The sequence below is a fragment of the Pararge aegeria genome, chromosome 6 (assembly GCF_905163445.1).
Source record: "Pararge aegeria chromosome 6, ilParAegt1.1, whole genome shotgun sequence".
Classification (NCBI taxonomy): Eukaryota; Metazoa; Arthropoda; class Insecta; order Lepidoptera; family Nymphalidae; genus Pararge; species Pararge aegeria.
The window spans coordinates 10,111,604-10,136,845 of NC_053185.1; the positions used below are offsets into that span (position 1 = coordinate 10,111,604).

Genomic DNA, 25,242 nt, shown 5'->3' on the forward strand with positions numbered 1-25,242 from the left:
TTATTTGTAGTACTATGGATTCACTACTTCTTGAGAGACTTTACGGAAGACGAAGAATATTAATAAAAACAAGAAACCCAGAGAACTTAGAGAAAAATAGCGCCACCACCTTGCAATGCGGGCTTGTAGTTCATATGGATGATTATTTTTTAATATATATATTACTAGCTGATACCCGCGACTTCGTTCGCGTGGATTAAGGTTTTTATTTATGCGGGAACTCTCATTTCCCGGAATAAAAATATGTGCTATTCCAGACTACAATCTATCTCTGTAACAAATTTCAGCCTTCAGTTTGACTGCAGTTGCAACTTGAGTAAAAATGTACAAACTTTGGCCTTAATAATAATATTCTAGCTTCTCCCCGCATCTGCGTGGACTTCAGAATTGGGCTTAAAAAGAAATGAAAAACCTGACAGTAATAAAAAATGTTAAATTGTTGAAATGTACCTTGGCCAACGAATTAGTTTGGCCATCCAAAGGGGCAATGCTGCCACCACCTTAGGAACTGTGCCTCGCTGCGGTGGTTTCAAAGACATTTTAGATTTTATTTAGTTTTACATAGTTTATTTTAGGTTATATTTATAAAACAAATGTGAAAGAAGGATATAAAAAGATTTACTATAAAAATGGAATAAAATTTTTCAACCGTGTTATCGCTTGCGCTGTAATAAAGAAAAATAGCTGCAGTTTTGCGATCCAGCTATTACGTAATGAATATGGTTGAGTCGCACAATTTCTAGATTTGTTTGACGCACATCATTTAAATGAATCCGCATGTAACATGTTTTCCCGCAGGGAAAAGATATTTGTAGAAAAGTTCCATAAGCTATTTTTTTCCCGGAAAAACATATTTTTCCTACGGGTGAACACGATTCGAGCGTGATAACCGAATTACACGCGGAAAAGTCGCGGGCGGAAAGCTAGAATGTTACAGCACTTATTTTTGCTTTTCCCACGAGCACAATTAAAAGTAGTAGCTTCTGACCGCGACTTCACCAGCGTGGACTTCAAATTGGGTCTAAAGCTTCCTCGTCCTCGCTTACAATTTTTAAGGAACTATTCAAGAGATCGATTTAGAAAGTAGCTACACGGTTTTATGACTATGAGTAGTGCCTTGTGCTTTCTGAAGAAGTTAATTTTAAAGAATGATAATTGATGTTGTCATGTTTTTAATGTTCCGTTTAATCTTCAATTTTCGCATAATATAAAACGTGTAAACAAAAGCAACTATAAACTCAGAATATTCACTCATATTTTCAGTGTAGTAGGAGTTTAAAAGGAGAATATCAATATTATTTGTACTTGTGTTGTAAATTGCTCAAGTGTTTTTGTGAGGGGTTTTTGTTGTTCTTCTTCTTCTTCTTTTGATTTATGGCTTTTCGTAGTGCCAAAACAGCACAATGTACTTTGCCAGTGTCAAGTAGCTTGGAAAAGGCACGAACTAGAGTGGTCAGTAAAGAAAAAGAAATGTCTATTTCTTAACTATCTATTAACTTCGACCTGCAATAGTAGTTGTTAGTGAAATGAACTAAGTACGCAAGAATTTAACAATCATTTGAAGATAAAATAAAATTCAAAATTTATATCCAAAATATAAAAATCATAGTTTTAATTTGTTAATTTTAATAAATTTGCATAGATATTTAACATCCCGACTATACACTGACATTAACACGCACTCGACATTTAAGGGACGAGGAATTTTAGAAGGAAGTATATCATACAGATTGAAGGGCAATTTCGGGCAGGAAAAAAGGATATGTGAGACTGATCCTTCGTCCAGGCCACACTCACACAGAGAATGATCTCGAACTCTTATTTTTGTCAAATGAACTGGGGTACAAGCATGTCCAATCCGTAGACGACTGATAGTTGACGTGACCCAGCGATCAGATTTTTTATGAATAAAGAACCAAGGTTTTCGGGGGATATTAGGCTGGATTGAAGCATATTGTTTTCCTTTAACCGATTTTGATTCGACCCACACTGTTCCAAGATTTATCCCAGTCCTATTTTGCTAAGCAACGAAGGTCTTGCGGGTGGATTTTAAAATAGGTCATAGAACTCGATTCGGTTGCAAGTTTAGCCCAGGCGTCAGCTGTCTCATTACCAATGATGCCTGAGTGACCTGGAACCCATCCTAACACAACGGTAAGGTCTTTCTGCTGACATGTTTGCAATACCTCTCATAATATCCTTAATATGATGGAGATTCTCATCTTAGAGCGAAACGGATTATCCTTTAGTGCTTGTAAGCAGCTTAAGGAGTCAGTCAGTACTATTGTTCGTTTTATGTTATGGGCTTCCACAAAGAGGATTGCTTCCAATATACCTATAGACTCTCCAGTAAATACTAAAGATTGTGGGGGACACTTGAATTGAATACCAATTTTGTATTTTGGTATCCAACATGCTACGCCAACGCAACCAGACAGAGATAATTTTGAGGCATCCGTATAGATGGTAAGGTACTATGAATAATTTCATTAAACCTTTGGTTGGCCTCAATTGTATCGTTATATATATTTAAATTAACAATGGTTGGTTTATAAGTCAAACTTTTGAATGGTGTAGAAAAAAGGGATATCATTGGAGATGACTGAATTGGATGAGGAAGAGATGTGAATTTACGAAAACTGTTTAAAAGAAAAGGGAGGTCATGGTTTGTTTTGACAACAGAAGATAGCCGTCGAAGGCTATCAAATAACGGATGCGAAGAAAGTTGTAAAAGTTTTTGTTGTTGTTCGAGAACCAAATGTGTCAATTCTTTCGTTCTGATATATATCTCTAAATTAAATTAGAATATTAATTTAGACTAAAACAGTGCAGTTTTAAGATGTGTTTATTTAGTTTAGTTCCGAATTTTGTATACAAACAGAATCAGCACCAATGAGTTGAAATAATAAAATTTTTGGAAGACATTTCATTCTGATTGTTTATTTATTCGATTGCCTGGTAGTCCAAGACCCAAATATTGTTATTTTTAGATTAGTCTGAAAACATAGGTTTTTGTTAGGTCTCACACTATTGAATAAATCACTAACTAGTACAACTAACATGTCACTAACATGTAGGTTATATGTAGTCGTGAATATTTTATTAGATACGAGGATCCATTAAAATTTCAAATGATTCTTAAAGTACAGCTAATTGGATTTTAAGGATATTCCCTGTCCTGACTGCCAGCCTGCACCACTGCAGAAGATTGTCTTATTTTTTTAGGTAAGACGGTCTCCGTACTTCATGTAAAAATAGTAAAATAATATAAATTGTTGAAATACCATCGTGACCTCCCAACAAACTTTATATATTCATTGTTCTTAGCTAGAAACAGAACAACACATAGTAATTTGATTTCCAAGATTACAGTTGAGCAATAGTGCCCTCGTTAGAAAAGACTGGCGAAGGATTGTAAAGCGAGCCACACCACCCAGATGACGGCCACGACCAGTCGGTCAAGACTGTAAAAGAAGAAGAATAGTGCCATGGGCAGATCATAGACCTAGAGGTACAACAAGAAAGTTGTAAATTATAGAAAAATCATGGCTGTACGGTGATATACCTTTGCCTTTTCCCTATTCGAAAGAATAAACAAAACAGAATGTAAACAATCTAGTCATTTTTGCAGTGTCAAATATAAATTAATTTAATTGAAACTCAGTTTATTAGGAATGCCTGGAATTTTTTAGAGACTGCAATTTAATGTACTACATTAATTAAAATTGAACGACAAGAAACCACTTCTGACATTTAAATCAAGAATTTAACTTAAGCGTTCGACCTTCATAGGTTGTCTTTCACTTAATTTATGCATAGGTACTAAGACGTACAGGTTTAATGATGTCTGTTATTAAAATCATCAATGCAAACTCGCTCAACTGGTATCTCAAGTACTTTGGTTTGCCACTGGCCATTGGAGTTACCATGTTTCGTTTATGTTTGCAAAAAACAAATCGCAAACGAAGAGATGCTTTGCAAGGAAAGGTAAGAAATAACAAATAAGAACTTACTTGGTAGTATGGAATTATACACTAAAAAAATAAGATATTCTACTCAATAATATAATATGCGTGTAAGTTTGGATGTTTGTTACGCCTTCAGGCCACAATCACTGAATTGATTTAGCTGAAATTTGGAATGCAGATGCTTTATCCCCTGAATTATCAGATAGGATGATTGCAGATTGGGATAAGAACTGTGTCACCCTGGTTGAGCTAGCAGGTGTAGGAGAAAGAGGCTTAGTCATCCCCATTCAACCCCCCAAGTGAGACTCTTCAGTGATAATAATTATAAACTTACAAAATATTATCACATTGATTTCATCAAAGTTTCCCAATTACTGATCTAGTAATTTTCTATATAAACAGTGTTCTCAAGTTTTTATAATATTTTTCAGATAGTTGTCATAACTGGTGCCAGTTCAGGAATTGGAGAGGCTTTGGCTCATGTTTTTTATGAGTATGGTTGCAAAGTGGTTTTAGCCTCAAGAAGGAGAACAGAACTAGAGAGAGTTAAAGAAGAACTGTTATCTAAAAAACAAGTGAGTTTTCTGGAAATTAAGCTATATTACAAAAAATATTGTTCGGCATCATTATAGACCATATTATGAGGATGTTTGAAAAAGGCTGTAATGGCATTAATATTATTATAATACCCATCCTCCCTGACTGAGCAATTATTGACCTCCTAGTCAGATGCAAAATGTACAAACTTTTATTAGAAACATACATTTACTTAAGATGTATATCTGATAAGAAGAGGAACTATTTCAAAAGTTTCTAGTTCAACATAATGAATTTATTCAGTTAATCAAAACTGAAATTATTATGTTAGTGAGGTATGTATCAAGGTCACCTGACCTTTCTGAAGCAGTGCAATACAAATAATTTGTAAACACATTATATATATTAAATTTGCTGTAAGAGGCCAAGACAGGATTGCATTGGTATTCTTATAAAATGTTTTATATTTATGTTGCGCCAACTTAGGTGATTAGGCAATGTCTAAAATCTAAGAATTTGTGTGAAAGAAGAAAGAATGGGGATAGAGGGTTTGGGCAGTTTCGCATTGCTTAGGCAAAGCTTACTTGCGAGGCATATAGAATAATATAATAAATCATAGCAAATTCTGATACAACTGCTTAAATATGACAATTAGTGTCATATTTAAGCAGTTGTAACAGAATTTATATACTTACTTTATGTACACATCATTGTTAATGTGTACATGAAGTTGTGTATGTTTAATTATATTATTAAATTGTTTTTAATAAAAAATCTTATTTTTGCAAAAAACGCAAAATGTTCCTCATTTTCTTTTCTGTTTTTAATAAAAAATCTTATTTTTGCAAAAAACGCAAAATGTTCCTCATTTACTTTTTGCCTCATATAAATAATTGTGATTATAATTGTTATTTCAGGAAATGTTCAAATATAATTTAATAATATTGAAAGCAAAAAAGGAAAAAGGTTAATACTTGGACCTATCTGGATGTGGCATGTAGGCCCTGGTTAATGTCATTTTGAGTCAGTCAGTTATGTTTAAGAATATTTGTTTTTGTTTTTATAACAATTGATAAAAATAATTGAGATTTAAAAACTGTTAAAAAGACTACCTAAATAAGTATACAATTGAATGTTTCCAAATTTTCAGCTTTCACCAACTGAAGAACCTGTTGTATGTGAACTGGACTTGTCAAATTTAGGTCAGTTGGAGTCATTTGTTCAAAAAATATATGATACTTGTGGTAAAATTGACATACTAATCAACAATGGTGGAGTATCTCACCGTGGCTCAATTCTTCACACAACAATGGAAGTGGATACGAAAATTATGAATACCAACTATTTTGGTTCTGTTGGATTAACTAAAGGTACTATTTAAGCGAAATGATGATAGCCTAGTGGCAGTGGCGTGCACAGGGTTTTTGACCAGGGTATGCATAAAGCAGGTACATGGCATAAAATGGAAATTTTCACCTTCAATATGACTTATACAAAATAATTTGGGTATGCAGTGCTTTTGAGCATGTATGAAGTGCACGCCACTGCCTAGTGGGTAAGGCTTCAGCTTCCCTTTTTGGGGTGACTCTGTTCAACCTCCAGCACACACCTCTTAACTGTTACGTGCGTTTTTAATTTAAGCATTAAAACATCACGTATTTAACAGTGAAGGAAAACATTTTGGGTAACCTGTTTGCTACATAACATTCTCATGGTTAGTTTACCAATCTGCACTTGGCCAAAGTGGTGAAATATGGCCGACGCCCTACACCGTTTTCATTCTGAGAGAAGTACTGTGCCCTGCAGTGGTTATTGATACAATATTTCACACTGTAAAGTGGCTATATTAGCTATTTAAGTTTACTGTTACATAATATTTTATATTCTAAAAACACCTTTGTATAATTAGAAAATGTCTCTGACCAAAACTTCCTATCTCATAAACTTGCAGTGTTTCTACTTAAATCTATCATGTTAATTAATCAAATTGATAAAATTAAACACCTTTTTTTCCAGCGGTGTTACCCAGAATGGTTGAAAAAAAAAGTGGACATGTGGTATTTATAAGTTCGGTACAGGGATTGATTGCCTTACCAGATCGTTCAGCCTATGCAGCTTCCAAACATGCTATGCAGGCTTTTGCAGATTCCTTGCGCTCTGAAATGTTTCAACACAATATCAATGTGTCTGTTGTCAGCCCAGGATATGTGAAGACAGCAGTTTCATTAAATGCTCTAACTGGTAGTGGAGATAGCCATGGAGGTAGGCATACCTAGATATATTATAAATAAATTTGAGTGTTTCTGCTTGTTTATTGCATATGCACTTATCCAGATGATATTTTTTGTGAATTGATGTATGGTATTAAATATTTTTCAGTGATGGATAAAAATACAGCAGCTGGGTTTACTTCCGAGTATGTGGCAATGAAGATTTTGGACATGGTAGTCAATAAAAACAATGAACTAGTAATAAGTCAATTCTTGCCAAACTTAGCTATATTCCTAAGACACTCAATGCCTTCTTTATATTTTTGGATAATGGCAAGACGGGCTAACAAAACGAATTAAATAATGTAAATATAACACATAAAATATAATCAATTTAAATTTAGAGATGCCCATATTAATTTGCTTACTTTTATAAGGCAATGGGGTGTATACTTTACTGTATGTAATGTTTACAAAGAATTTATTATTGAAATAAAACAAAATTTGTATTTTATGTTTAACTTTTATTACATAGTAACAGTGATAATTATACACTCCCATTATTTTCACTGTTATTATGGTAAGCTATAACAGAATTTCCAACAACCTGCTAACCTATCTAAGAAGCTTCCTTATATTTAAAAGAAAATATTTGTACAGAATTATCTATTCTAATTTTAGTAACAATTATTAAATAATAATAACAAATTTACAATGAAATCTACAAAAAAATTAGTTATTATACAGAAAAGACCTCTAATAAGCTTATACTCCTTTAAAAATATATTATTTTCCATTTTTTCCTAATGCAAACATATTAAAAATATGCTGCATAAATAACTTTATCATTATTTTAAAATATTATAAATTCTCCATAAGCATATGGCAGCTGCAGCTAATGATATAGTATTATGTAAAATTATTTGTCTCCTGTTATCAGTGTGCACTAAAACAACTGGCGATGCTGAAGTCAAATCACTTAAAATTGGCAGTTTAGATAAGTGCCTTAAATCTTTTTCTTCTTGATACTTGCAACAGGGGTCCCATTGCCAAGAGAGTGTGTAGCAACCCGAACATAACACTGATACAATGCCAAACGGTGTACATGCTAATGAACTCCAAGCCACACCTGTAACAATCACATAAGATTGATTCTTATTTGCAATAAAATATTTGGTAATTCTGGTGATAAATCCTAATACAGTTGGTTAATTATGGTGCCAATACTTTTGTACACAAATACCTAAAATCAAAATGGATAGTATTAAACATCTTTCTATCTGTTATAAAAAGAACCTAAAAAATGGTTGCAGTGGTGCTGATTCTGTTATACACAAATCTCCTAAACTAAATTTACAAGTCTGGCTGCTATAATTTTCCACAAGAAATATGACGACAACAACACTACTTTTAAACTAATAAATTTAGCATTCTTTAAGACTTGTCTAATTGAATTGGCACCAGTGTCTGCCATACCAATTTTATATAATATTCCTCTCAAGATTAACCCATTTTATTTTGCAATGCACATTTCATGCCATTTTTCCCCGTATACTTTGGTCAACAGGATCTGCGAGACATTAATAGAAAAATTATCAATATTGATTTTGCACGCTAGTTGAGATATTTTCAAGCTTATAGGAGTGCCTTAAATGTGTGCAATTAATGAGAATCAACTTAGTATACCAGTTATATAATATCCAGCTAGCATTACTTATGAACATGAAACATTTTTAACTCACCTGAAGCAATACTACACAATCCACTATATACAGAGACTTTATGTAAGAGGTTTCCTACATATATCCATCTAGCAGTTTCTTCTCCAAGCGGTTCAGGTTCAATAACAATTACACTCACACCAGCCTCAAGTGCTCTTTCCAGTTCCATTTCAAATTTAATATGAGCATTTTCGCTGTCGTATACTTCTCTAACTATTACTACTTGGGAGGGTTTAAGTTCACTGGAAAATGAATTCAAACGTAATGTTAAATAATTGGAATATGATATTGCAAAGCTCTACGATCATGTATAATGCAGCGATTTGAGGCATAAACTGATTACTACTTTATAGTATATTAGCATTAAATTGAAATAAAACTAGAACTTTAGTTTATTTACAAACCTGTCACTTTCATCACCCGCCATCTTAGTTATAGACAAATTTCATGATTAAAGAGTAAGAGTAACTCATTGAATAATTCACTTCCGAACTGGACAAGTCACGCACACACGTACAACTTCGGGGCAAACTATGGAGGGTATAGGTAAGGAGAGTCATCTGTGTATATGAAAAAGTGTCGTCAAAATGTATTAAATTAGGATGGCGCCACATTTGCATCAGGGTAACTCTTAAAAGAAGCGCCAAATATAAATACCGTACTATTTACTGTTTACGAAATAAAATCACTCTAAACGCACGTTTGGTTATAATAAATCTGTAAGGTTATATTTACCACAATATTTTGTACAACGTAAGTTGTTGAAATTCTCAATAATTAACTACTTTAGTCGATAAAGACATAATTTTTTTTAACTCAATTAGGCATACTTCAATTCATCTACGATTGCTACATTCATACCATACCCTGTGCATCCACCAGCGCCATTGTGGAGGATTTTTGAACTGTTATTTAGCGCAACAACTGGACACTTTTTCAACTTTTCTCCCATATAAGATGACTCTCCTTACCTCTACCCTCGATAGGACAAACTTCAAGACAATATATAAACAATTAGCGGGAAAAATAAATTATCTCTGCCTGATCTTGTATTATAACTTCTGTGTCATGTCTTAATGTAGAAATACGATCTAAGATGAACTTATATCTATATCGATATAAGATAAATTGGTCTTAGAAAATTTCCAGAGAACAGAAGCGTCGGTTGTACAAAAAAAACGAATGCCGTGGACAAAGAGGATATAAACACTAACCTAAAATTCTTAGTTCGTTGTGTCCACAGATACAGGACCTATAGCAAATAGTTAGCGGGTTTTGAAATCGGCTGCCAGCCCATGCCCTAATACCGAAAGGTTTGCATCCCCCCTTTGATAATGCTTGGCCGACCCAAGCATTATCAAAGGGGGGTGCAAACGCGCCAATAATATTGACAAGAAATATTGAATCCGAATATTATATTGTCAATAATATTGACTGTGTGCCATTGATATAATTTTATTTATTTAAATTAAGTGGTAATTACGATTAGAATGGAGTCAAAAGAGCGCCATCTAGTTACAATACTGTTTCTGTTTGCTCACAGGGACTCGATTATGGAGGGTAGAGGTAAGGAGAGTCATCTGTGTATATGAAAAAGTGTCGTCAAAATGTATTAAATTAGGATGGCGCCACATTTGCATCAGGGTAACTCTTAAAAGAAGCGCCAAATATAAATATTGTTAGAGTAGGCTTGAAAAATAAACAAGGAAGTAAGGTTATATTTACCACAATATTTTGTACAACGTAAGTTGTTGAAATTCTCAATAATTAACTACTTTATCTACTTTAGTCGATAATGACATTAAATTTTTTAACTCGGCATACTTCAATTCATCTACAATTGCTATAATTGCTACATTCATACCATACCTTATGCATCCACCAGCGCCATTGTGGAGGATTTTTGAACTGTTACCTTGATGCAAATGTGGCGCCACCCTAATTTAATACATTTTGACGACACTTTTTCATATACACAGATGACTCTCCTTACCTCTACACTCCATACGTCGACTGTTGCTGAACTGACGCCATTTTTTTTTAAATAAACATCAACAAAAATAAATAAACAATGATTCGGAGACAGTGAGCCTAAAGTCCTTAACTTAAGCCAATGCATTAAAGGTTAACAAAACATACCCGTCACAACATTTTAGATTTGCTAACAATATGTTCGCTGTTCATCACACACACAGGTCTTATTTCCCAAAGAAAAACAATTTATTGTAGCACACAAAAGTATTTCATTTATCTAAATAAGTATTTTAATTAACGTAAAGCTGGAAGGAATCGTAAAATAAAAAACACAGAATATCAACCTAATTGGAGAATATAGAACATATAGAATTTTTGTTATACATTGTTCTTAGATAGAAGGGTGAATATTCAAAAGTACCAAATGCACGAGTTTCTTTGAATAAAAAAAATAATTTATCGTTGGACTTAATAAACATATATCATATATACTGAAATCCTTTAATAAAAAATTAAACAGCCTCCAAATTAATTACAGGCACGTGTTCCATTCCGAGATATTATGTATAAGACTATTACGTCGTATACTAAATCTAGAGCAACGAATTTAAGTTTGACGCCTGTGTCATATTATTCAATAATCCTTTAATACTTCATTATAATAGAAATACAATTTTTCCGCCTTTTTTCCTTAAATTGATCCCGCCGCCACATTGTGTGTTGGCGCCTCTCCGCTCCTTAGCCAATTGGTAAACGTTAAGGCGAAAAAACGTACGCAACATTAACAGCTAATGACTAAATAATGATTATTTAAATTATTTCAATGGGCACAGCTATTACGTATGTGGTCACATCACATGTAATAATTCACAGCCTACAAAATATAGCAAATGACGGCGATTTTGGCGTAAGAAAATCGAGTTCAGAAGAAACCTGTATTTTAAAACGGGCTAAATTTAAACACTATTCCAAATGCCAACCAGATCGGCTCAATAGTTGCGGCATGAAGGAATAACAAACAAACACACAAACATTATTATTATTCACCGTTATAATATTATTACCTCGTGTATTTAATGTTTCATGTTTTGAAGATAATTGTGTCCACGGTGGAAAACTACTTGTTTTAGCTTTGTCTAACATCCTAAGAGCCGGTAGAAAACCGATACTACTGGCCTTTAGTGATTTTTTGATTTCATTATACACCAAGGCATAATGCCAGAGGTATAGCAAAGGAACGTGGTGGTTCTGTTCTTCAAAAAAGGTGACAAAACTTTGCCCTAGAATTACAAACCCATATAAAACCCACACCTACTGAGCCATATTTACAAGCGGTTTTCATTACGAGACTTTTAACCGCCCACTTTGCTAAGCGCATCTGGACAATGAGAACGCCGGTAGAAACATTGGCTGTGTTAAGGTCACTACAGAGATGCCAAAACAGCTACGACACCAGTATATCAGTTCGTATACAGGACCAGGAGTGCGTCAGGTAGATTTTGAAGCTGTTTACCGCTGTGTTGGAAGACGTCTTTAAACTTCTGAATTGGAATGAACTGGGTATAACAAATAACGACGAGTACATCACACAACTTAGGTTTGCCGATGATGTGGTCGTAATGACAGAGCCTGGGAGATGGATGGTGTATGGAAAATTATATAAGCAAGACGAAGTAATTCCCTTGTTCAGCCAACAAACGGTTGGCTTACTGGGGAGGGAAAAGGTTCGTTGAGAGCACTTTACTCGAAATTTTTGACGAATTCGTATATCTAGGAAACATGATCCAGGTAGAAGGAAGGCTAATTGGTAGAAGGTCCAATTTCGAGAAAAGTGAATCGCCGAATCCAACTCGGACTCGGGCAGCGTTCAGGAAATTTCGTGACATCTTTTCGTTGAAAATCTTCGAACAGTTCGTGTTGCCAGTGAACTCCAAAACGTGGTCGCTAAGAGAGTGTAGAGATGCGCCGTGGTTGCTAATGATGGTCCGATAGAACGGGCTATCGAGAGAGCTACTCTTGGAGTATCTCAAATCAGGAATGAGGACGTCCTGGAAGAAACAGTGCTACTGACATAGCTCAAAGAGGCGCTATGCTCAAGTGGCAATGGAAGAAATTTTGAATGAGCCTGGAAGTTATGATTATTTATAATGATAGCATCTAAAGATCTAAATATATTATAATATTACAACATATCAAGATATTTTTTAATCATTGAATTTGAAAATCGATTTAAGATCATTTAATCGTCTACTTACAAGTACTCGCAATGTTTACATTACTAATTGACAAATTTGATCACGAAATCTGACGCTGTATTTGTATACCTATATTGCAATTCATGCGTACTTAGTTCATTTCACTAACAACTACTATTGCAGGACGAAGTTATGAAATAGACATTTCTTTTTTTTACTGACCACTCTAGTTCGTGCCTTTTCCAAGCTATTTACCACTGGCAAAGTACATTGTGCAAGAAAAGCCATAAATAAAAAAAAGAAGAAGATGATACCTATATTGCATTGTCGTACCTATAATGTTCTGAACATTTAGATGATTAATACTTAGGTAATACTTTCAGATTTGATTTTCCGTTATTTCATCGCAATTACGTAATTGCCGTAAACATTTGATTATTTTTTGTAATTTTAATACATAGTAACCGGTACAGTGCAATCTGACTGTACACCTATTGCATTAATTTACGTATGGGAGAATTTTTATAGCAATGTAACGTTTTTCTGTTACGCGCCATCTTTTAACGTTTTATATTACGGCGCGTAATTTTAATCTTCATTTTTCTAAGTCACATTTTTCCGTTACTAGCCATTATATTTCTAATACATTCAACACGTGGGTGTGATTATGGTATTTTTTAAAAGTTATTTCAGGTTAATCTCAGCTTTTTGATTGTAAATATCAGTGAATGTAAATAATTTTGTTAAAACTAGCAATTATTAATTAATGCGACTGTTAATGTAGTAAACACTAAATAATTGTAAAAATAAAATAAAAATCTTACGCGTGTACACTAATATACTTACACATTTTTTTCTTTTTTTTACATTTATTTGTAAAATAAACTGCTATAAATAAATTGTTACTATGGATAAATTAATTATAGATCTTACACAAGACAATAAAGTTATCACTTTTACAAATAGGTACAAATAGGTCCAATCACTACGCTGGGCGGACGGGTTGTTGATCGTTTTGTATGGTAGTAGTAGCACGGAGGATGCTGCTGCCCGTTCTTTTTCTTGTTCCTATAGTCGTCTCACTCACGGGAAGAGAAGGGGTGATGATAACAGCTGTATTCTGATAGCTGGTTCTACATTTTACGGGCATAGGCGAATTATTATAGCAATCCGCACAGAAATTCTGTCACCACTTTTGCTCTTAAAGTTAAAGTAGGTGCCTACGTGTTTTATTTGCAGTATGTAATGTAATATACAAAATTAATGTAATAAATAATGTTACCTACATTATTTATTACATTAATTTATATATTACATTATATGTGGACCGTTTTTAAAATATCTCTTCTTAAATATCTTATATTTAAGAATAGATATTTTAAAATCGGTCCACATTTAATATTACGTGAGTGTTCCAAATTAATGCTTTCAAGTAGGTTGCTATCTATCTTCGCTTATGCAAAGACGATAGGTACCGGGAATAGTTTAGTAAAGTAGCGTAGTATGTGATTATTTTTCCTGGGTTTCGTACCCAAAGGATAAAACGGGATCTTTTTACTAAGAATCCGCTATCCGTCCGTCTGTCTGTCTGTCCGTCTGTCAGTTAAAATTTTCACAGATGATGTATTTCTATACCTAGCCGATATAACAACAAATACTAAAAACAGGATAAAATAAATATTTAAGGAGCCTCCCATACAAGGGACATGCTTTTTTTTTTTGCAGTTTTTATAGATAACAGAATGGAACCCTTCGTGCGCCTACTCGCTCTAGGTGTTTTTTTTTTTTTAATATTTGCATGTTAAAAATTTTATGATTAAAACTGCACATTTTTAACATGCAAAAATAAAAAAAAAATGCCTAGAGCGTAGGCGCACGAAGGGTTCCGTATTGTTATCTATAACATAGAGGCAGGCTATGGTGATCCATAGCCTGCCTATGTTATTACGCCACTATTAGAGTAACCCGCTACCAGCTTAGATTGCAGCTTCACTTACCGCCAGGTGAGATTGCAGACAAGGGCTAACTTGTGGTATAGAAAATATGTAGAACACCGCAGTGGCATCGCTTCGGCACCGCGTTGTTTTCGTAACGCATAGTGTGGACCGCCAGAAGTCGAACGTAGAAGTTACAGTTAAACTTGGTATCTACTTAAACTGGGCTGATTGTTTTCAACTGTAGTTTCACGAGGATTATGGGTTGGATTACTTTCTATATTAAAGAACCGTATGAAAGCAGCGTAGTGTGACAGGGTTCTAAAGCTCTCTCTACTCAGTGGAGGCCTGCGCCTAGCTGGCCTTAATAGACTTATGACGATACAGATGATGTTGATAAGGGTCTTCGTTTAGTGGTTTACACAGGGTTTTGAAGCGGTGATAGCCCAGTGAGTAGGACTTCGACTTCACTTTCGGGGGGCGAGTACAAATCCCAGCACGCGCCTCTAACTTTTCTAAGTTATGTGCGTTTTTTAAGCAATTAAAATATCGCTTGCTTCAACCGTGAAGGAAAACAACGTGAGGAAACCTAAATGCCTGAGAGTTCTACATAATGTTTTCAAAGGCGTGTGGAGTCCACCAATTCGCACTGGGCCAGAGTGGTGGATTGCGGCCTTTACCCCTTATCAGCGTGGGAGGAGACACGTGCCCTATAGTGGGCCAGTACTGGGTTGATATGATGATGATGTTGACAGGATTTTCGACTAGGGCACTAAGCAGGCATGTGCATACCTAAAACCTTAATCACGGGTTCTGTTTCTTCAGATAAGCAAATTGATTTCTTGTTTTCAGATAAGCAAATTGATTTTATTTACCTTAAAAACTAACTCATGTTAGGATTTAAATTTAAATAGCATTATAATTTCCACTTCTTTGTTATTTTTTTAATTTAATCTTATTTTTGAACGAGACGATCGGTTGTCATTCTCCGATTGGTTAACGCCGGTAGACGCATAACGGCGGGAACCAATCAAATTGCTTGGATTCTACCTGGACGCTAGGAGTTTTGGCGGGAAATTGGATTTTGTCTTGGCGGGTTGGATCGTTCTTTGAGAGAGTTATGAAGTGAATTGCGAGGTTGTAAAACGATAAGTTCATATTGTCATAGTTTATAAAGTAAATTAATAAAGTGATATTTGTATGGTATGTTTATTTGCATCTTTTCGTGGCCTCATCGCTATCCTACTAAAGTTTATAATAATTCAGAAGTGACAAGACAGCGTTACCTTTTCAACGCGTAAGTACACGCCCAATTATATAATTTTATTAGCTGTTTAATTAATTTATAATAATATTTAGCTACGCGAAATGTTACTAACAATCATTATGGTTATGTCATAATAACATGTACGATTAATATTTATGTTGTTAACCTAATTGAGTGTGCACGGACTCAGTGCCTATTTTGCAATATTTTTTCAGTGAGTTTTAATTTCATTTGTAACAGTATATTTACATACTCATATTGTAGGTTATATAAAAATAAGATCCCATAAATTACCGAGCTCTGGATCTGATATTATTTTTCCGATAGACATTATTTTCAAATGTACCAAACGTAGGTTTAACTTATTATGGCATTCAGGCTATCGCAAATATGATAAAAATTTAATATTAACAGTCACTTTCTACGTAACGGTGATTTGAGAATTTGTGACATGTTTCTAAATCTTACAAAAAAAAAACAAAAACAATGGAATCGAATTCTTTATTTTTCATTTGTATTTATTTGTTACGCGCAGATGTCTACACCCCTTGTTAAGTTTATTTAAAAAAAAAAAAAAATTCAAACTTAAACTTTGTTTTCTTGTATCTGACCCTACCCGTGGAATATCGAAGCCGGAGCCGACTGAGGGAGCGGAGCCGTAGCTGGCTATGTGCACGCAGATCTTCTCGGGTCCTGAGTCGGGAGCTAGAGCCAAGCCGTGAGCGGGTGAAGATTTAGGAGAGGCTGTTACTGCAACTGCGAGAGCAACAATAGAAGTCGCAGCCGCTACACCGCGCCAGCTATGACTTCGCACCGGGCTACTCCGCGGCAACATTCAAGTCGCAGTCAACGCAGCGACCACGTGTCCTGAGATCAGCGGGCGGCGCGGCGGGCAGAGACGGCGCAGTGCATCCTGCTGGGCGGCGCGGCGGGCAGAGGCTGGGGCCGGCGCAGTGCATCCTGCCGGGCGGCGCGTCGTGGCGTCGCGAGATATGATAAAAGGTCACGTCGTCTTTCCGATTCTAAGAAATGTTTTGAAATGTCTTAAGGACAGTTTGACGTCTCAACCGTGTAGGTACTGAAGTTCTTTCCAAACAGTTGAACCCAAATATAGTTTCAATTTCGACTCCCTCCACCAAACCAAAGGATAGATGTTTGGCTAAAAAGAAAACAATGATTTTGCTTATGTATACGGTTGGAAAAAAATAAATAAAACTGTCACTCATTTTGCTATAAAGAAACTCCAAGGCCTTGACAAAATATGGTAGGAAGACCTAAATTCAGTTTTGTTACCGGGCCGAAATGGCAAGAGAAATTAGTAAATGTTTTTCCTTGCGAGCAAAATTAGGGCCAGGCTTTAAGGGATATACTTAAAAGGAAGAGCAGGTATAATACCTATAGAAATTTAATTTTATGAAAAGCGATATAGTTGATAGGCGTGCAGTTATTCATGATATCAGTGAAAGGAGTTTAAAATCCGGTGCTCTAGTATTTCGTTCCTGATTAGTTATTGCAATTTTTGATAAGCAGCAAGAACTCGTACCAAAACTATTTGTCTCAGGAAAAGAATTCCCTCTCTCTTTTTATTTGAAAATTAATGAAAAATGGGCAAATAAACGGCACGTCACGTCAAACATTTGTCGTTTTCGGCAGTGAGATTAGGCTGGTGAAGGAATCCTTAGTTAAGGAGTTAGGTGTGGCTCATGACTACGAGTATATACCGTCTTTATTACGGGGATTCGGCAATGTAAAATGATTATAGAATTAGTGTTAATGGAGTATACGCTCGTGTTCTATGTAAAGTTATATTTGGCAATTTGCTAAAAGATCTATATCTATCCTCAAAGATCAGCCATACCCGAAACAGCCCCATATTATCGTTTCTAAAGTTGCAACTAAGCTCCAGTTCATGGATATCGGCAGGAAGATGTCACTTTTGATACAAGAATCTTTGATTGGAATTAGTACGGCATGAGTGGTAGAGATCCATGGCGCAGTATCGGTAAGGCAAGACTTGAACATAATTTTAAGGGAAACGGCATCGTAAGAAAAAGTCTTGAGGGTAAGCCGACCATGCAATATTTCATTTGTGGTGGTCTCTATCGCTCTGAAAGTTGACATGTCAGTATAACAGTTCCCTTGTTGCGAACCTTGCTGGATTTCAGGTAGTTCATTTTTGTGCAGGGCAAAACGAGTAGACGTTGAAGTAAAAACATCAAACCACTTATGATTATATTGCTAAAATTAATTAGAGTTAAAGGGAACTATTCTATGCCCATCCTAGACGATGTGATAGCTCGACTCATAGGCTAAGCTTGTTTGTTTTCACTCGATTTGACTTCAGGGTCTACTACCAAGTCCCTACTTCAGTGCTTAGTATACACCTAACTTCGTTTGTCTTTCATATGGTCAATACAATCATGATACCATTTGACTAGCACCGGCTGTCTTTCAGTGAATGATAAATATAATCTTAGGGTCAGATTGTTTCGGTTAGGTTAATTAATAGTGAGGATTGGCTGCATACACTGCAGCTTTGTACAGACTACAGAGCTTTGTAGGACCTTAACAGGGCTTAAAAGATAACTTATTAATAAAAGATAATAAGTTGTTTCGTTACCTTAAGTCAGATAAAAGAAATAAGCATGTGTTAAAAGCGTTCAAAGCGTTATGAAGGTCTTCCCTACCCTATTGCTAAAGCAGATATGCCATTTCTTACCATTCATGTACCCTTCGTAAAGTCAATTAGCACATGCTCGTTTTTGTAGAGGGTTGCACAAAGTTTTGTTTTACTAAGCCCGATAGCAATACCAACCTCTTAAATGGGATAAGAGCTCTAAGGCAGTATTATGAGTGACGAAGGTAACCATTTCACTTCTCACACATTAACTCTATTTTGCTTGAATAGGGGCACAAAGCATACCCTTATCGCAGTAGGAAGTTCTAGGTTGAATGGCAAAGTAGGTACAGGGGTACAATCTTACCATTCTCGACTCCTTAGAGGCAATGACGGCGAAATATGGTGGAAAGAATTGGCAAATTATTAGGATTAACATTCTGGAAATATTCAGTGGGGACTGAATAACACCATCCAGATAACGACCGCCCGCGCCGGCCGGTAGGACACCATCAGAGGTACTGTCTCAATGCTGTTTCCAAAGGCGCTGATGAAATGATGATGAAAGAACAAACGACTTTATGCAAAAGGGTTAACTTATTAAGATAACTCAATCGTGTATAATGCTATGGATACATATTGCTTATGCCTTGAGGTGAATGGATCGGTTACCAGTAGTAACTTATAATGAAGATTGATTAAAATATAGCAAAAAAAAAAAAAAAAAAAAATTGGATAAAAGTTGGTTCTATTTGGTTTTAGTTTACAATGTTTTATGTTCAAGTTTTGTTTTGTGTGTTTTATAAGCGCTTGATGCATAAAACTACAGACAACCATTTTTCTATTGTTGCAGATTAGACACGAGAATCGATCGGATCGTGTCTTGATGTAGCTGGAATCAGGGACGAGAATCGATCGGATCGTGCCCTGATACAGCAAAAACACTAGAGCCAGGCACGAGAATCGATCGGATCGTGTCCTGGAACTTAAATAGAGAGAGAGAGTATGATGCCCACTGACTGCCACAAGTAAATCGATCGTCTTGTTGGCATGTCTGTAGGGTTTCCCCTGATAAATCGATCGTTCAGGGGATGAGTCGTAATGGGTTATTCGATTAATTGATCGTTCGGATCCCAAATATAATGAATACATTTATGATGAAAAACATTTATCGATCGTTGTTTTTCTTATCAAGTCGATTTATATAATGTTTATGAAGTAGTATGAATAATATTATATTTATATAATTATAAAGGTATAATAGGTCTAGAAAATAATCTTTACCTATATTATTTACTAAAATATTGATGGTTGTGGTTGTTTTGTTAGTTATATTAAACTCCAATGTATATGTAAATATATAGTAAGATGATAATGGATGTTTATAACATATTTTGGTACTCAATTGTTAAAATTATGTCAAGATTGAAACAACTGGCCAAGTTCCGATTGTTAGGATGCCTCCTGGCGACATGTGCGAGGGCGCACACGTTGTCAGGACGGTCGATTGTTAGGATTTAAATTTAAATAGCATTATAATTTCCACTTCTTTGTTATTTTTTTAATTTAATCTTATTTTTGAACGAGACGATCGGTTGTCATTCTCCGATTGGTTAACGCCGGTAGACGCATAACGGCGGGAACCAATCAAATTGCTTGGATTCTACCTGGACGCTAGGAGTTTTGGCGGGAAATTGGATTTTGTCTTGGCGGGTTGGATCGTTCTTTGAGAGAGTTATGAAGTGAATTGCGAGGTTGTAAAACGATAAGTTCATATTGTCATAGTTTATAAAGTAAATTAATAAAGTGATATTTGTATGGTATGTTTATTTGCATCTTTTCGTGGCCTCATCGCTATCCTACTAAAGTTTATAATACTCATTTGATTAATTCCATCGACGAAAAATTTATAAAACACCTAAAATAATTTCGTCGATGTAGACATTTACTTCCACATTTAGTTCGCCCACTACAGCCATTCTAAAATCCGTTTGCCGGATTAGGTAAAGGTGAATGTTGCAAACAATTCCGATCGGAAATAAGATTTAAATTCAAAGCTTAGCGCAAGGTTTTTATTACTTAATGTTATAGTAATAAGGTTTATCTTGCTTTTATTCAAAGTGCCTCTTGCGCTTCTATTACATTGTAAGTTGTGCGTTTAGTGAGAAACTTATAAGGTGCGTGTGGGTGCAAGGTTGACCTTATAGGCGCCCACAAGATCTGCAAACATTAATTTGATTTTCCGACTACCCACTCTCAACTGACATTAGCGCCATAAGCGTTTCAAGAATGATTAAAAACTGTGTAGGAAAAGATCTATCCAAGCTTTATCATATTAGGCTAACTAAGCCCAATTTGGCCGAAAATGATTTCATTATCCTTTCAATGATTGGGTACCGTACCTAGGAGATTGGAATCATAAACTTGGGCCGTTTATTGAGTTGCGATATTATCAAAGCCAAGATACAACTTGTGACAAATACAATTCGGAAGTACCTAAAAGTAATTTTAAATCCGGGTATATGAACTGTTCCTTCGATATTCTTTAATAACAAATTATCATATACTAGCTGTTGCGCGCGACTTCGTCTGCGTTTGGTTTTGTTTTTCGAAAGACATGTGCCATTCGATTTAGGTGTAATTCTACGCACTTTATGTTTTTAGGATAGCTAAGCCTTAAATTACGGGTTGGCTGCCGTCCGCTGAGGAGTTGTGTCCTCTATCTCCAATCTCATTCATCAGATCTACACGAAATTTGGGCATAATTAAACAAACATTATAACTTCTAAAGTACAAAAGTAATTATTTAAATCGGTTATCATTTGCCGGAGTTATGGTGTAAAATCGTCAAACACTCATCCTCTCTCCCAAAGGAACCGAGCTTAATGTCGGGATAAAAAGTTCGGGATAAAAAGTCTTATATTACTTCTAACACTTCCAAGAATATGTGTAAAAAGTTTCATGAGCATCGGTGAGGTAGTTTTTGCGTAAAAGCGTAACAAACAAACTTACATTGGCATTTATAATATTAGTAGGGAAAGTTAGTAGGGAGGGATAGGGATGTCTAATTAAAGCAAAATTTAACTATCCCTATATCATAAGATAAATGTATCAATAGTTTATTTTTGAATAACTGTTCCCTGTTGCCTGCGTTCTTCGTCTGCGTTTATTGAAGGTTTTGATACCTAACCCAAGACTGTAATTTTTTTCCTTGGTGTCAGTCTGTCTGTATCTGGGCCGCGCATCATGTTGAAACTACCGAATTAATTAAAATTAATCTTCACACGATTTAAGGTCATATTACGAGGACATAATATTCTTTTTATCCCGAAATTCAGTTTCGTGCCTTTGGAGAGGGGATGAAAGTGTTTGACGATTGCACACCATAACTCCGTCAATTGTTAACTGATTTAAATATTTATTTTTGTACTGGTTAGGGTACCTATACTATCAGTTTAGTTTTGCCCAAATTTCGTGAAGATATGATTAATATGATTGAAGGTATAGGACTTAATTCCTTAGCGGACTAAAGCAAGCCCCTCACTAAACGTTTAACAATACTGAATAAGTAAAGAGTTGCCACGTTTATAAGGACTTCAGTGCTAGGACTAAATATAAAATATTAGAAATTTTCTTGGTTATATATTATATCAATCAATACTGCGATTAGGATTCTTACTTTAACGATTAACATTGATACGAGCTAAGACTTATAGATACGAAATTATCTTTCAAATTTTCCAAAGACGGACACCCATGCATATAATGACTTGTTGACCCAAGTTGCTTACCCAGCGTTATCGTTACTATAAATAAAAATAAAAAAAGTATTTTAAATAAGGCAAAACTGGAGTAGGTCAGCGGGACGGGCATTTGCAATTGGCAATGTTTACGTGGTTTAAGGTTTTGACTAAGTGTGTGATTAAAGCTCCAAGAGCAAGAACAAATAGGTAGGTACCTAACATTCGCCCACACCTCAGTCGGTTTTTAAATATTTAATACATAAATTATTATTTTAAAGCATACATTTATTTTAAAATATAATTATAATTATATAGGTTATTATTATAATTATAATTATAGAGATTATATATTAAACACATTTATTTGAGTAATGATATATTTATTTTATCATCATCATCATCATCTCAACCAATTGACGTCCACTGCTGGACATAGGTCTTTTGTAGGGAGTTCCACAATGCACGGTCCTGGGCCGCTTGCCTCCAACGGCTCCCAGCTACTCTCCTGATGTCATCTGTCCACCTCGTTTGGGGCCGACCTACGCTGCGTTTACCGGTGCGGGGTCGCCATTCCAGCACCTTAAGACCCCAACGTCCATCGGTTCTCCGAGCTATGTGCCCCGTCCATTGCCACTTCAGCTTCGCAACTCGCTGAGCTATATCGGTAACTCTAGTTCTTCTACGGATCTCCTCATTTCTGATTTGATCACGTAGAGACACTCCTAACATAGCTCTCTCCATCGCCATCGCTGAGTGACTCTGAGCCTTCTTATGAGGCCCATAGTTAGCGACCATGTCTCTGATCCGTAAGTCATCACTGGCAACACGCACTGTTCGATTTATTTTATGGGTATATGTATATGTGCACCACCAAACTATATTCTGTATTTGTTTTCTTCGCCATTGGTTGCCTGGAAGAAATCGCTATGAAGCAATAAGGCCGCCAAATTGTATACGATGTTTTGTTATACTTTTTTAGTACTTACATTAGTATTATTATTAATCATCATAAACCCATTGCCGGGCCACTGCAGGGCACGGGTCTCAGAATACGAAGGGTTTAGGCCGTAGTCTCACACGCTGGCCAAGTGCAGATTGGTAGACTTAACACGCCGCGCGGTTGAGAACTGCAGTAATTTTCTTTACTTTCTAGTTTAGTTTAATATTCACCAAGATAAAATACAGGCCTCGTCGGTGTGTTTTTGAAAACATTAAGAATCTTAAAAATACGAGTGTTAACTCGAGTACGTATGAATCCCAGTAAATGCATGCAAACAAAATACACAGGCTGTTTTAAATATTGCTCTAATTATACCACCTGCCAAAATGTGTTTGTTGACACAGTTGTAAGCTTAAAAATGTAAGAAACGTAAGGTTGGTTCGCAGACCGTACTATTTAAGTACCCTCCTAATTAGTTATACTTAGTTTACGGAAATCCAAGAATTACTGAATAATTATATTTTCCGAATAGCTTCATTCATATTGGTGTTGTCTTGTTCAAAAATAATTTTCATTATATTCACCGACCTTCTCTATCTACAAGACATTGGTGAACACACAAGACTTTAATTAAACTATTCCGAAACAGCAATAGAATACTCTATTACTTACTCTGAAGTTACTCACGTTTATTTGTAAGGCCTCAAATTGTTCTGTGTCTAAGATGTCGTTTTAAAACCAGCCGTACATACGAGTAAAGTCTTATTAATTTAATCATGATTCTATTTAAAAAATTTCGAGCGACTCTGGTATACCAGTTAAATGATTCCAATTGTGGACGATACGATGAAGCGGGTGCGGGTATTGAACTCAGGCATTTGCGCGGCCGCTCGCCAGGATACATGCCGCCGCGGCCCGCCCGCTCCGCGCACTTTCGGTTTGCCAGTTTTCCGGGACTTTCGGGAACGTCCTATTGTTATACTAGATATAATATTAAACTAAACTTTCGTACCATCAAGTCGTAATAGCCTAGTGGTTTTATCATCGGCACGCACTTGCTTTTCGAAGTTATGTGCTTTTTATGCAATCAAATATCACTTGCTGGAACGGAGAAGGAAAACATCGCGAGGAAACTATTATGCCTGAGAGTTCACCTATCTTTAATGGTCTCAAATGCGTATGAATTCCACCATTCTACTAAGGCTATGTCTTTTTACTGAAAGAAGACCTTGTGGGTTGATTATGATGATGTTTACCATCGGAATATAACAAACAGAAGCTTAATTGTTAAATCATCTTATTACGGTTACAGAATGATGAATAAAATTTGCGCTCGCAGAAGTAACAAATTTGAAGTTCTGCACTATGAAATAAGAATTACTTGGTTTTTTGAAATCGTATATTGTTTAAAATAGTTCAAATTTATATTAATGTCTAAAACCCCTTCTCTGCGCGCAGGTGTCGTACGTGGTAAAAATTGGAATATAATGGATGCCAGCCATCGATACCATCTACTGCGATCACCAACCCATCTTCTCGACGTGGTTATTATGGGAAAACCATTCCGTTGGGAGAAGCATTTAGCCCAGCAGTGGGATGTTATAGACCATTTATTGATTGATTGTAAAAATATGGAAAAAACAGCGTCGATATAAAGCAAGAATTAAATATTTTCTACAACATTTTTAAGTCTGTACCAAGTAAAATCACAATACGTTTATGTCAGAACCTCAGTAAGTCGTGCGCAAACACTAGGGGCCAAAGAAAGCGCTACAAAATAAAGAACAGTCCAATGTCCTATTAATATTGTTTGTTATTTGGTTGCCCTAGACCCCACCTCCCCTCGCGCATCGCACTCACGACCACGGTCCACGAAGTTCTACCAATGCGGCCCTTCAAATCTTATATCAACAAAATAACAATGTTTGTTTATGACCTAAAGTAAAATAGCACAATGGGTTGCCCGTAAATGCTCGTGCTACTCCTATTCTTACCTCGTACTGACTATCGCCCGAGATAATGGAACGATGTATTGTTTCATTAAATTCACGGCCGAAGCCTCTTTACGTTCGGGTAATGAATGTACTTAGTTATTATCTTGCACGGCGCCTAACTTTTTAGATTAAAATATACGTT

The 25,242-nt window shown here is 35.6% G+C and overlaps 2 protein-coding genes across 2 annotated transcripts; one reads left to right on the forward strand and one right to left on the reverse strand.

The window, feature by feature from the left end:
- Positions 1–3,605: 3,605 nt before the first annotated feature.
- LOC120624592 (dehydrogenase/reductase SDR family protein 7-like) lies at positions 3,606–7,224 on the forward strand. The gene is made up of 5 exons (XM_039891232.1): positions 3,606–3,987; positions 4,400–4,543; positions 5,656–5,875; positions 6,522–6,767; positions 6,885–7,224. Exons 1-5 carry the CDS (start codon positions 3,841–3,843, stop codon positions 7,073–7,075), a joined length of 948 nt encoding a protein of 315 aa, XP_039747166.1. The 5' UTR covers positions 3,606–3,840; the 3' UTR covers positions 7,076–7,224.
- A 4-nt stretch (positions 7,225–7,228) lies between these two features.
- LOC120624593 (transmembrane protein 11-B, mitochondrial) lies at positions 7,229–8,915 on the reverse strand. Its single transcript, XM_039891233.1, has 3 exons — positions 8,841–8,915; positions 8,458–8,678; positions 7,229–7,844 (listed from the first exon to the last, which is right to left on the reverse strand). The coding sequence occupies exons 1-3, from the start codon at positions 8,861–8,863 to the stop codon at positions 7,564–7,566; spliced, it is 525 nt and encodes a 174-aa protein (XP_039747167.1). The 5' UTR covers positions 8,864–8,915; the 3' UTR covers positions 7,229–7,563.
- Positions 8,916–25,242: the final 16,327 nt, after the last annotated feature.